The sequence below is a fragment of the Corapipo altera genome, unplaced genomic scaffold (genome assembly GCF_003945725.1).
Source record: "Corapipo altera isolate COAL_440 unplaced genomic scaffold, ASM394572v1 24b, whole genome shotgun sequence".
NCBI lineage: Eukaryota > Metazoa > Chordata > Aves > Passeriformes > Pipridae > Corapipo > Corapipo altera.
This window is the reverse complement of record NW_020884888.1, coordinates 7379860-7394169: the sequence shown is the minus strand read 5'-3', so window position 1 is coordinate 7394169 and position 14310 is coordinate 7379860. Positions and strand designations below refer to the sequence as shown.

At 35.9% G+C, this 14310-nt stretch overlaps 1 protein-coding gene across 3 annotated transcripts in view; it reads right to left on the bottom strand.

Moving 5' to 3' along the window:
* Window positions 1-560: 560 nt before the first annotated feature.
* TMEM245 (transmembrane protein 245) overlaps window positions 561-14310 on the bottom strand; it is a 78327-nt gene continuing 64577 nt past the window's right edge. For all 3 annotated transcript variants that reach the window (XM_027643856.1, XM_027643853.1, XM_027643854.1), the window contains 4 exons: window positions 13035-13135; window positions 11560-11734; window positions 8612-8806; window positions 561-7596 (listed from right to left, as the gene is read on the bottom strand). In XM_027643856.1, the coding sequence (XP_027499657.1) occupies window positions 7551-7596; window positions 8612-8806; window positions 11560-11734; window positions 13035-13135 (517 nt within the window). In that variant the 3' untranslated portion in view covers window positions 561-7550. The remainder of the gene's footprint in view (window positions 7597-8611; window positions 8807-11559; window positions 11735-13034; window positions 13136-14310) is intronic.

Genomic DNA, 14310 nt, shown 5'->3' with positions numbered 1-14310 from the left:
GATCCCTTCAGAAAACTAAAGAGATACTAGCTAAAACTGACTCTCCTATATGAATTACTTGAAGGGAATGAGTCTGGTCACAGAACACTGAGAGAGAGGGATGAAAACTGGAACATCAGCCATATCTCGTTTTAAAAGGTGTGAGCAGTCATGCAAGGAGAATTTGACCACTTTTGCTTCATAGTCAATATAATAATCTAAAATTCTGCTTAGACACTAAACAACCATTTCCAGTTCAGAGAGTAAGCCATAACGGAAGTAACTTGAATTACCTAGAGCTGCTGAATGCAAGCTTTTGTAGGGTCTGGACACGTGGTTGTGTTACTTCAGGCAGTGCAGCAAATTGCCAGGTGCCAGCTGACCCATAGTTACTCTTGAGGCACATGTCCTTCCTTATCCCACAGAAAACGTGAAAAAAACCCCAGAAGTACGGCTTCTCTCAGTGACTTAAGTTATATACAAGGACTGCAGATCCAGCTCCAGCAAACTTGTTATTTCATCAGATTAACTGGGGCCTTTGTGGCTGATTCCAAAGAGCCCATCATTCAAATCAAACTCAGTTTTCTTTACGTTAACGGCATTTTATTTCAAAATATATTAACCATTCTGTGCTTACAAAGGACTGTGGTGTGAATACAGTATTAAGTTAAAAGCATCTTAAACCTGCTACAAAAAACATTTTTATTAGGATGAGCACTGGTGCATACAATCAAAATTATTTAAGTTTAAATACCTCTGCAGTCTACACAAGTACTTCTCAATTTTAACTTACACGTTTTATTCTGCCACAGGTGGACACAGGGGTTATATTTTCAATATTATACATGCAAAACCAGGTATGTACCAAACCCAATTTTGATAACATTAGTTCCATTCTGAAGATGTATCACATGTACATTTACAGACAAAATTTGTGTCAACAGACAATAGAACTTATTGCTCCAAATCCCCACAGGGCCTGGGTAGGAATGCATGTTTTAGAACAACCCATGCTCTGTAATGCAAAGGATCTGCTGTTAGGTTTGAGTAGGGTGTAGCCAGTCTTAGGATTTGATGTCAAAAGTTTCTTTGGATTTGTTTTGCTGAAATTTCCCAAAGGAGGAATAAAACCCCCTGCCTTCTGAACCAACCTTCCCTAGTGTTCTGAGTAAAACATCTGAGCTAGCATACATAAGTATAGGTAAGCACCTAACTATTGGTATAAAAAGTTGGTTTCCAACCATCACTGAAGCACAGAAAATCTGTTTTTAAAGGCAACAATCTGAACAAATTGTATGCTTGCAGAATAAACCAGTCATGACGGATGACAGAAACTAAAAACATTGATCTACAGAGCCAATAAGTTATGTACAACACAAAAATAGTTATTATTGACACTTTTTGAAAAAGCTCCTGTTTTAGGTTGAGACTGGCAGAACGTGGGTGAAATATTTGGGTTTTGTTTTTCCATTCTTATGTCATCCTTTCCTGCCTGGATGTCAGTTCTTAAGCCTAATGAACTTATGTTCTGTGGCTACTTTTTAGCTTTGTGATACCTCTTACATTTAATCTATAACAATACCATGAAAAGTTTCTTTGATTTTAGGTCCTCATTGGATCACTGTATATGACAGTCTGGTGGTAAAAAGTGAGGCCAGGAGAAGAAATCAACTTTTTGCTTTAAAATCATTATGAAAATTCTTCACACACACACACACACACATATATATATATATGGATGCTAGAGTACTCACTCTGCTTTATCAGCTTGCAGATGCATCCTGCTGTAAGCAAATATGCCCTGCTGCTCACTCAAACATGGCTTTGGTGTTACCACATAGTACTTATAGTCAAAACATAATCTCTAATTCAGTGCAACACGAATTATATTTTTCCAAGTCCATCCATATGCAGAGCAGATCAAGGATGCAATTACTTCCAATTAGCAATTCCTTCCTGAGTGGGACATATTATTTCAGTATGGACATTCAAAGCATGCCCTTCAGGCCCTGGAACTGATTACCAAAAGGGGATGAAGCAATACTCTCGTGTACTAAACCATATTCAAAATAAGATACCAGATGAGGTGTGGAAGAGATTAAGAGTCTGGGGAACTGAAGACATACTTCATGACCTATTAATTTTGGCAGCTCTTTAGAGGATGTGTGCAAATACTTCCAGAAACAGTAATCTCTCAGCAGTGCATTCCTAGCAGCTTTTCCCTACTTTATATGAACTAACAACAAAACAGATGTAGTTACCCTACCAGTATTTGCTTGGCTCTTCCTCAATCTGTAACAAGTAAACATAAATTCTAGAAAACGTTGCTTGTTTTCACTATCTACAGGCACAAGTTAGTTCTCAGATATCATTAAAAACCAAAAAAAATAGCAAAAAATTTCAATTGAAGTCTGAATAAGACAGAGACTGCTCATATTTATATAATGCTGCATACCAATATATACATTTAAAAAATCCAGTGTAGAATCTCTGAATATGCTCATCACTTCTGGCATTGTTTCGGGTTTCAAAACACCAAATTAAGTTTCCACATTGTTGCTTTTTTATCTTAATTTTTTTTTATCTCCAATCACTTAAAAGCAATTTTTGAAAATTTTACCACAAAGCACTAAGGTACTTTAGGAAAAGTGACAGATAAATGGTACCAGGTTAAAGATCAAGCCTCCTTTAAATTTGTAAGAGTTTTAGACAACCCTAGTTTTGTAGAAATAGAAATAAGGGAATTGCCAAAGTTTGCTTCAGCAAAAAATGTAAGAAATAATAGTAAGAAGAAACCCTTTGAAAAACAAGTTAATATATTGAGTTTAAAAAGTTGATGCATCCATGGATTTAAGAGATACTCAACAAAGATTATTTGGGAAATCAATTTTCTCTTGTAAAATTGCAAACTTCAAGGCAAACAACAGCATCTCTAGAAGAATGCTACCTCTCTTATTAAACCTAATGAACACTAACTCCAATCCAAACACCTTTCAACACCTTCTGAAGGAAACTGTAGCCATTTCCAGAGGTAGTATCCAATAGAGGTAGTGCTATCTGCAGTGACAAATTCAAGTCAATATAATATAAACACAATGTTTGAACAAAGGCAGTTGTGGAAGCATCTTCTGCCAGTGATGCAAAGCTATGGAGTCTCAGTAGAATAAAGGCATTTTCCCATCCTTACTTTATCAGGTCCATAGGAAGGGCTGCACCAGCTGCAGTATTCTGTTGCCAGTACTAGGGATCAGCAGCACAGCAATTCAGCTGCTGCTTTTACTGAGTAACAATTTCGTTCAGTTTCGTATTTTCAGGTTTTCTGAAAAACGAAGTTTAGCATTGCAGCCATATATCTATTTCAAAAGTTGCGCTGATACCCCCAAAGTATAATAGTGGAAAGAGAATCCGATTTTCCCTGAACAATGCTTTTTTCTTATTGTGTTTAATTAAAAAAATTATAGATTTCCCATTCCAATAATTACTGACAAAATACACATCTCCAGTGCATCCTCCCCCCCAAAGTCCTTGAGAGAAGCCACAAAGTCCTTGAAATCAGACAAGTCTAAGTGTACCCTAGATAAACTGCACATACACACCATTGTGCACAGAATTATCTGACTGCTGGTTTCATTATTAGTTAGATATATGCTTAGTAAATTAATTTCTGAAAAACGTGTATTGTATGTATTACTCTGATGTTAATTTTTTTTTAAGCAGTGTTTCAAAATAAGTCATTCCTGCTCCCAACTGGTCACAGTAAATCCATGCTGAAAGCCATTGTATTGTAGTAAGGCTGGCAAAATGAATGTGTGCCAGATCCTTGCACATTGCAGTTTGTTGCTCCGTGCATTCAATTAAGCCATTATTTACAGTGACTTGAAGTTAACATGCTGGGCTATAAACTGGCACACAGTCACTTCTGCTAACTCTGCCACAGCACAATAACGTTCAGCTAAGGTATGGCAAGGGGTGGAAGGGCTAACTCAGACTCAAGTGCCAGAAACAGTCAGCATCAGTGTTTTTGCACTACACTTAATTGCAACAAGCCTGATCTGCTAGAAGAGAATGATAAAAATCCACCACAGTTGAATCTCACAATACCATGAGACCACATTGTCTTGGATTACTACAAGCATTCCCTTCAAAACTCTAAACCTTTTGTTCAACTTTAACACTACACGTACTAAATACATTTAGCAAATACCTACTTCTGTAATGAGTGTTTACAGTACAAGCCATCAACTTTTTCCCAATAAGCATTATGGAGAAGATAGTCTCTCCTAAGAAAATTGTAGAAAACTGCAGAAAAGTAAGATTTTGGTTTGATTTGTTGCCACTTGGTTATGTTTGAGTTTTGTTTTTGTTTTTTTTTTTTACAAACCCCACAAGCCATCTACTGAAAGCTTATCCCATTGAGCTGCAGGTTGCTTTTGCAGATGAGGAAATATAACCATGAATAGACTCTTTACAATGACCAGAAGTCAAAATGACCAGTTTGATTATTTTCACATTAATGTGAGACTGATCTAAACTAAACCACTCTTAAAGAGGCTGAGTCCTCTCAGAAAACAATATAGATTGCTAAATATGCAAGAACTAGGTCTTCTATTTCTACTGTTAATTAGTCACTTACTAAACACAAAACCCAAATAATCAAAGTACGCTCTTTCATAATGTGGTGTTTTGTGTTTTTTTTCTAAACATGGTGACAATCAGTGAATATTTTCTATTCTAAGAAGGTTGAGGTTTTGTCTCTTATTTTGGTTTTTTTTTGGGGTTTTTTTTTGTTTTTTTTGGCAATATACTGTCACTGCACCACTACTGAACCATATAATTGGCTCCTCAATCAGGCACACCCCACAGCATCACCTCCTAAAGCTACACTTACTAAGTCAGTACTATGGATGGTTCTTCATGGCGAGTCTCAGCTGACTGAAGCAGGAAGCATCAATACGAAGCCTCATTTTAAAAGAGGGCAAACTAACAAGACCATAGCAGATATGAATTCTCTATACAAAATAATTTCTTTTGTGTTGGGAAAGGAATATTGCAAAATAGCTATGTCTCGTCTCAGATGATTTTACTCATTTGCCATTATGGAAGATAACTGTGTCTGAAACATGATTTTAATCTTCCTAAGAGACTCCTCTTGGATCTAAGGTGGTCAGGCAAAGGGGGAGAAGGAAGAAAACTTAAAAGCAAACAATATGGCTCTTTAAAATGACTATATTGAGTACCATAGGAATATGAAAGATTGTCTCAGAAAACGGGATAGCAAATGTGGACAATAAAATATCTTGACCAGTGCACAGAGGTGCAATGGAAAACTGGAAATACATTAAAGATGCATTCTTTTTTTTGCTACTAATCTTCTTTAAATGCTGTCTACAAGAAGCTACAACAAGAACATAACAATTCAGTGCAAAACTGTGAACTAAACAAAAAGTGATATAATAAGGAAGTTTCCTAAGTATAATGGTGTTCTCATTCAAGCTGGTTAGAATGTTGCAGGAATACTTAGTGACACCTTCAAGCTTTTCATCATCCTCCACCCTAGCCAGTAAAAATTATAAAAATATGTTTCATTAAAGATTTTTCATGAGCCAAAAAGCCAAGGAAATAAAACCACAGGACACATACTTGATTCAAGCAATACATTCTTCTTATTCAGTTAGTTGGAACTTTCAGAATTTAAAATATTAAATGGGATGTTTCCATATTTCGATGAACTTGAGTCAACCTACTAAATTAAGCCTGAGTCTGTCCTTCATACCTGCAAGTGTGCAAACAGCACACTCAACCACCCTACTAAAATACAAAATTTCATCAGTAAAATTGCAGCAGTAAATTTTGAGAATCTGAGGAGCAAGGTTATTTGTGTCTTAATAGGCAGCCTGTTTATGGCAAACCTATAGCAGGACTTTCTTGCTTACTAAGTATCAGAGTATTTTCCAACCACTTTCCATGGAAATGTATTTTTAGACACAATGTAAAATACATGAAAGTAAGAACCTTCCATATCTATCAGCACTCCTGCAACTGAAGTAAAACAAACATCTTATTACTGACAGCTATTTGTACACACATCTCAGATATCCCTGGATAAGAATGGATTTTTGCTTCATCCATCACATTACTGTCAATAAATACACGGCATGCCTGTATTTTGTACAACTCATTATCAATCAAACTGAAATAAATTCAAGAGAAGTTACTAGAAACTGAAAGGTGGTTCTTTGGTTAAGCAAGTGCATCTGCTACTTAGTACCCAGGGCCTCACTGTATTTGTGGAAAAGCTGTGCAACTATGAAAAATATCTACCAAAAAGCCCACTTCCCTTTTACAAAAAGGATCCATTTATAAAGATCCATTGTGTCAAAATATTTCAACAATCAATACAAAAGGCCTTAAATGTCACCAAAACTGCAATTTAAGCAAAATTATGTATGGAAGAAAAACACTAGAGGATTTCATGCTGTGACCTAGGCAACACTTCATTTCAGAAATTTAAGAACTTTGTTTATTAATAAGATATACCTTAAGATATATCTTATATCTTAGAAAGACATTTAGTCAGAGGCTTACAGGCTTAAAAAACCCAAACTAAACTAAACCAAAATCTATGCTATCTCCCCTTTCTCTCTGGAAATAAAATTTGTTTGAAAAGTTAACTGAACTTAGCCACAGCATTTGAAAACCAACAATCCCCATTCAACTGATTCCTATTACTGGAAGTAGACATGACTATCACACATTACTACTGCCTGAAAACACTTAAGGCCTTGGATTAAATTTAGTTGACAAGATGACTCCACTGAGAGGGTGGGTAAGCAGCAAAATCTTATCAGATTTCACTGCAAATGAGGGCAAGATTTAAACTATTTAAACAAGTCCTCCTATTTCAGTAAGAGGAAAACCCACATTTAACAGTTTGCATTTCTACTCATTTCAGGATGATATTAGAAAGATCAGTCTCCAAAACCACTAAATTTCGATGCATATAAGAGGATAACATATAAGTGTTATTATGAGTTACATATGATGGTTGAAGCCTATGAAGAAACACTTTGAGGAGCAGCAAATACTTATACTTTCATTTCACAATGAGTGGTTTACACTTCTTTCACCACCAGATCAACTAAAAATAAATATTTTGGAATTACAGCTTTCTTTAAAGCTACTACAATTTAATAAGACAAATAATCCAATAAATAAAAGCTAAGTTAGTAATTTCAGCAGATAACATAATGATTCCAGTGGATGTACCTGTCCCTCTTAACCATTCTTTTTATGAAGACAGAAGGTCTTCAAAGTCTTCAACAAGATAGTTGAACTGTGTGTTGGTATGCAAAGCCTCGGGAAGTAGACATTCTCTCTTGAAGAGGCAAAGTGCACAATAATGTAAGGCCAGCAGATGTTTGAGAAATACTTTCTCCTAAAACCCAAGCTATGCTTCCCTGTGAGCTGCCCCCAGGCACAGCTGTGAAAGGACAGAAGGCCATGGCTGTTGTGAACTCAAGATAGAAGACAGCGATTCCCTCACGTTGTATAGGTGCAGGACAGCACCTTCATCACTCTGAAGACGTCTTCATCTCCTCGGGACTCTCTCGAGATGACCTGAGGGCAGGGGAGGGGGGTGGGAAAGAAAAGTGAAAAGTAAGACTCAAATCTGCCCAGTGGTTACAAATAACCAGTTTCTTACAAATTAAAAAGGAAACAAACACATATACAAATTTTTGTGCGTATTTTGGGAAGCTCTGTCTATGGTATATATGGTAAGCCCTGGAATGCAACTTCTGTAAGTCAGAGAGTACAGACAGGTCCAATTAGTGTGTTTTCTCCTAAGATGCCCAGATGAAAGACAACATTATTCATGTGAATAAGGCAAAGGATTATTTCTCACAAGTAGAGAATCCCCTTTAAGATATATGTATAATGAGTTAAACCTGTATAATTTAATAAGACAGTAGAGACATTTAAATGGCTACCGTCATTAACACCATCACTATGCGATTTTCAACTGTAATTAGTTATTCAATTAGGAGTTTATTCATCCCATTCCTTAATGGCACAGTTTAAAGATGCATTTCTACATTCCACATTCAGTAACTTCAGTGATGACATTTACAGGATCATACTTTTAATGGCATAATGGTACAGAATATTATCACATTTTTTAAAATCTAGGTATGTTTATTTGTATTTTGCAGTATTGTAAATTAAGACATAAAAATACAGTATTTTCTGGCAGGCCCTTTATTAAGGACAATGAACTCTATTACATATCCACAAAAATTGTTTTACATGAAAAAAAGGATGTTCAATCATCTCCTAGCACACGAGTAACACATAAATTATAGAACTATCAGTGAATTTTCTAAAAGAGCCTTCTCTAAGAGGCTGAGAGACGTTAAACACTTCAAGTATACAAGTTCCAGTGAGTGTTTTACTTTACCATAATTTTCATTTCTAGAATATAGGATAGTTGAACCGTCTCCAAATACTCCAGTACTCATGCAGATGTGAATGCATGCTCTTACATAAAACTCATGCATTCATTCTCTATACCTATGCAGACATAACTGAATTGTGTAAAAACATAATGCATACAAGTAAGACGTTTATAGCTCACCGATAAATCTGTAATGGCCACGTTGCTTGTGAGGGAGTGGGCACTGAATTTGTTGGACTCACCAACATGGCACTATATATGTTGGAAGCTACCACAAGTATACAAAGTAGAATTGGTCCTATGATGGCTCCTTCCAGTCCCAGGTAGTATGCTCCACCAGCTACCGCAAGACCTGTCAGGTAAGGATGACCACCTCTGGCACAGGAAGAATAAAATTAAATTAAGAACAACACAGTATTATCAATTATGAAATGTGAATTAATAATAAAGCTTCATTAAGCTTAGAAAATGACACAGCTAGCTATAGATATCCATATTTACACTATAAACTGCTGTTTGAATGACTGCACAAATGTTCCAATCTGTATTCTGTGCTGTGTTTGCACAACAGATCAAATACTACTGTAGCATGTAATGCTGGAAATACCCAAAACGGAGTAGTTACTTTATAGACATCTGCTGAAGAATGTCTGAAAGAGTTAATGGCAAAAACATTTCCATTTTGGGAATGGAAAGATGCTTGCTTGCAAAGACTGTTCATGCTTTATGGTCAAGAACTGCTAAATTTCAACACAACTAGCAACATATACTATGAGCACCCCTGAGCAAAGACATTAATTTACACAATAATGGCAACTTGGATTACGTCTTTCAAAGAACAGTTAGTATACAGCCTTTAAATAAATAGCCATGTCCTCTCATTTTGTTATTAAAAAACCTTTCAGATTGAGTACTTGTTATCATCAGCTTCTAATGTTTTAAGATGACAAACAAAACCAGATTTGCATGAACATATCAATATTTATTGGAAAGTTGGGTCTTTTGATAAGCTTTTGATAAGAGCTATTGATAAGTTTTTGATAAAGCTTTTTGATAAGCTTTTGATAAGAGCTATTATGGCAGTAACTAAACCAGGCCATTTTTATTTTCCATTGCTCAATTCGGGTACAAAATGTGAATCCTACCAACAGCATTTACACAAAACCTGTTTACCATCCTTCATTCTTTATAGCTAAAATAATGCTGGCAATATGGAATTGTATAAGAAAAACTACAGTTGACACTTAGCAAGCAATTTTCAGGAAGTTCCTCTAAATTTTGAGTGTAATGCATTGAAAATACCAGCTAGTCAGTTCAGAGCCACAACAGTTTCTGAGGTTTCTACTGTGGAGCTGACTTCTACTCAACTCCCACATTTTAAGTCTTTGCCTTCATCACAACTGCGTGCAAAACAAGACCATGAAACATGACCTATTGAATCAAACACACCTCAATCATGTCTCACCTAGATCAAACTTAACCTACTGGCAGGGTCAGATTGTTTTTCTGGGGGGACAAACTTGACCTTAAAGTTTTATGTTTCTCCAACATGATTCATTTCTAAATCTTTAAAAACTTCAAATATTTTTTCCCCCAGCATTTGCAATGGTTTAAACATTCTTCTGGTTAGTTTGCTAAATTAAGCAACAGATCACCTGATGAAATATGAAGTTAATTCATTTAGAAAACCCTGCATAACCTAATTATAGCTATTTCAAATAGGTTTAATCTAATCTGCAAGGCAGCATGATGCTTACTGTTCTATTTAATGGGAAGAATACAATTTTGCTCCACTGTCAGAAAATCTATTCTTCCCCCATGTATTTTCTGGATGGTAAACAGAATCTGCATCCCCTACAGTCAAAAAAAAGTATTCTAGTAAGTAGAAGAATTATTGGCTGTTTAAATAGCTACTAGCCTTAAATTTATCCATGATTCATTGTTAGGAAAAAATGTAATTTGATTATACCTCACTTGGTAGCTCAAATTAATGCAAAATAATTATAGTAATAATCTTAGAAAATTAGTATTAATATTGGGCATATTATCATTAGGTACTCTCTGTTCAGTGTAATTATATTTGGTGAACAAAAATATTAATTTCTAACAACACAGAACTTAAACATCTTATGTCCTTATTCTACATTAATTCTTCTGTAATAAAGATCAACACAAATGAGGGACTAGCACCAGCACATAACTAAGTCTGGACCACGAAGTCCTGGATTCAGACAGTAACTAGAGAAGTACACCTTTATATCCATATTGTACATGTTTGTGAACATGTCTTGTATGTGGAAAACTTGACAGTTCATATCTTTGCCAGCTCTGTTTAACTATGTTGTTTTATCTTCTAGTCTGAGTTGAATAAAGGGATTCACAGATAATTCAGCTGCAGAAAATGTGAACGTTTCTGTTGCATTCCATACACACAACTGCAAATGTTGACTTTGTCTTCATCATTTGGAGTTTGTTTCTCTGTGTACAAACTCAAACCTGAAACCAGGTGACATTTCAAGTCAAAAGAGGCAGCCAAACATCTGCCGAGTTTTTTCAAGAAATCTGTGCCTACCCCCTACAATAGGAAAACAGCACTGGCTGCTGTCTCAGGAGAAACCTATCTCCAGTTTTGCAGTTTCAGTAGACTTTTGCACTGGACTATGGTAACACAACACAAAGGCTGGCTTCAAAAAAATCCTTAAAATTCTCACAATCCGTTCAGAAAAATTAAAGTGTTTTTTCAGGTCCCTAACTAGCTCATGGTTTTGTTTGTTCTGCAGCATCATCTGGCATTAGGGGATGTAAAGTAAAATGCTAGACACACCTTTAGTCAATGATTAGGTAAACAGAAAAGGTGAACTAATTCTAAGGATCCCAACTGAAACAGTTAATTTTGCTGATGTTGAGTTTAAGAACTCTGAAGTGTCAAAGTTCAGAGAAAAGAGGCCTGGGAAAATAAAAGCACTTAGGCCAGTAAGACTTCTTACTATGAGTTGATATCACTACACTTACTCCTATGTTTGACGATACTGTTTTGCATGCTTCAGAAAAATCAGTTTAATTAAAGGCATCAGTGATTGTCAATAATTTTTACAATGCTAACTTTAAGAAGTCTTCAATGTACTTACCCTGATATGTCTGAATAAATTGCTGTATCTACAAAGTAAGTTGGCAAGAGGTGAAAAACCAAGAGCAAAATGGCTTTGCATCCCTGTCCTTGCACAAGCCACAAATCTAGGACTGCAGGGACCGCTGCCCAGTATGTCCCCAGAAATGGCACTGCTCCAAGGATTGCTGCTAATGCTAGAGCACACAGAAGCAGAAGTGAGAAAAAGACCAGAGAAACATATTTCAAAAATATATTTACAGTTAATTTCTGACACTTTTGCCACACCAGTAAGTCCCACTTCTATCAACTGCTCTAAATAAGACATTGAAAAAATACCACATGAGGCTCTTGGTGTTTTATAGCTGTGGTTTAGGAAAAAAGAAAATGACACTATTTTCCAGACACAAGAGCTTCAGCAACAGACAGTCACAAGGAGTTACTTCCAAAAGAAGCACCAAATCAGACAAATTTGACATTATACCCATCTGCACACTTCAAACTGTTACAAAACTTCAACGAAGTGTGTAAGAAAGTACATGAGCCCAAGTCTCACTCTAACCTAATCTCCTGCAGTCAACCACAATAACCAGGCAAACACAAAATTTATTACTTACATATTTCTGTATGCAAACATGTACACACAGGCATACACCCATCTGAAATACCTGTTGTAATCTAAAGTGATACAGTACTGCTGTCATTCTAATTTAACATATTACAAAACACAAAGTGCATTTTTTTCCCTTTTTTTTTTGTTTCATTAACCAGAAAGCAAAAATTTTTAAGATTTTGCATGCAGTTGAAAGAAAAAGACTGATTACTTTCTAAGTATGTCTAATGACAACCAATGCCTTTAAGGCAGTTGCACTTTATAATACAGTCATTTCCTGTTATATTGGGGTTTCTTGCTTTATGCTCCCCTTATGTTTCCTTGTAGACAAACATTTTAAAATTACTATTATTTTTAGAGGAAGGGAATCAAAAGAGGAAAAGGGAAGAACATTTTTCATTGGCCATTTCCAAAGCAAAGATTAAAAAATAAAAGAAAACCAGAGGTTGGTAATACAGTCAGGCAACAGTACTGAGAATAAGGAGCATGCCTCTACCATGCATTTCCATGATACCACATCTTCCTGCATTTAGGCATCTTGAAAAATCAGCACCTGTCAACTACAAAAGAAACAGAAGCCAAGACAGGCAGAATGAAGCTAAAACCTGAAAAGACTTGGACTCAATACAAGGGAAAAAGAATTACATCCAGGAAAAGAAACAGACAAAAGCAGTAAAATAGCTGGTAGGGAGTGTGTTGTGAAAACAGGAAAAGGCAAGGCTCAGAGATAAGACAGCAATCATGGCCTTCTCTCCATCCTACCCATGGTCACATTCTCTAAGACTAGACTAAGCTTGTCAGCAACATTTAATCCTTCTAATTTTGTACAATAAATAATTATGTAATATTATTTATAAATAGGTTATAATTGTCCAAAATCTTACCAGATGGTATGAAGACTATGTTAATACCAAATATAGTATGAGTCAGCCAAGTGTAGAGTCCATAGAACCCAGCCATTTTGAGGGAAGCATCAAATACACCTCTAAAACAACCAAAGAAACTCCGTTAATTTTTATTGGCAATAGGATTTTGGGAACTCTGAAGATATACACACAAGCTGTTTTGAAAAACTGAAAAGCCATTAGTACCACAAATAACACAACTAAAAACATAACATTGAACTCTTTATGCATTTGTTTCCTCTGAGAAGAATAAACATCTTTTACATCTGTCATTCAAGGCATTTAGACACAAAAAAAACCTCATAAGACTGTTCTTTACTGTACAATAGGTTCCAGGGATAAATTCCTTGAAAGAAACTGCTCAAGTATCAGACCACATCCTCTACCAAAAATAACCTTTTATCTATGAGAAGCAGTACATAAAAACTACTTACTACTTTTTCTTTGCCTTTTTCCACTTCTACAGCTTCATCAATTTTCATCTGCTTACATTTCTGTATCTGCTCATTCTCATCGGATTAAAACCACTGATATGTGAAGTGAAATAGGCTATTTAAACTCTTACTACTTTCCTACATACTTACATGTCTTTCTGGATGAAAATAATTGAGCATCTCATATTCATTACTAGATTTTAGCCTCAGTATCTTGAAATTCCTAACTTTTAGGCTGCTTACTAGGTTACATTACTGAAGATCAAATAGCAAGTCTGGTAATCTAATTCAGTCCTGCTGAATCTACATCCAACATGCTGGACACAAAGCAAAGTTCCCCTCTCTTAAGTGTGACCACAGCTTTATGAGACAGCAAAGTGCTGTAACATTTTGCAGCACTAGGGCACGTACATGTGTATCCCATGTGAACTGAAAACCCATGCCTTGGGCCTACAATTACAAAAATCATAATTTCAAACTGGCATATCTCACCATTGTATTATATTGGTTTTCCACTCGTATTTGAGAAAGGCATGAAGTTTCCCAAGATTACTAGTTTAGCTTGTCCAAGTAACTGAACTACCCCTGAGTTCCTCATTTCAAAGCAATCCTAAGAGTTACATCATTGCAGAAGTGGTAGCATATGCACCCTGTGAAGTTTGCTGATGTTAAGTTATCAATTTATAATTCATGCTTTTCATTACACTGATTGTATCTTTGCAGTTTGGGAACTCTGGTAGGAGGACAAAGAGGATGGGATAACATACAACAGGAATCATAGAGCCAGTAGATTACCACTGTGCCTTGAAGGGCAACACAGT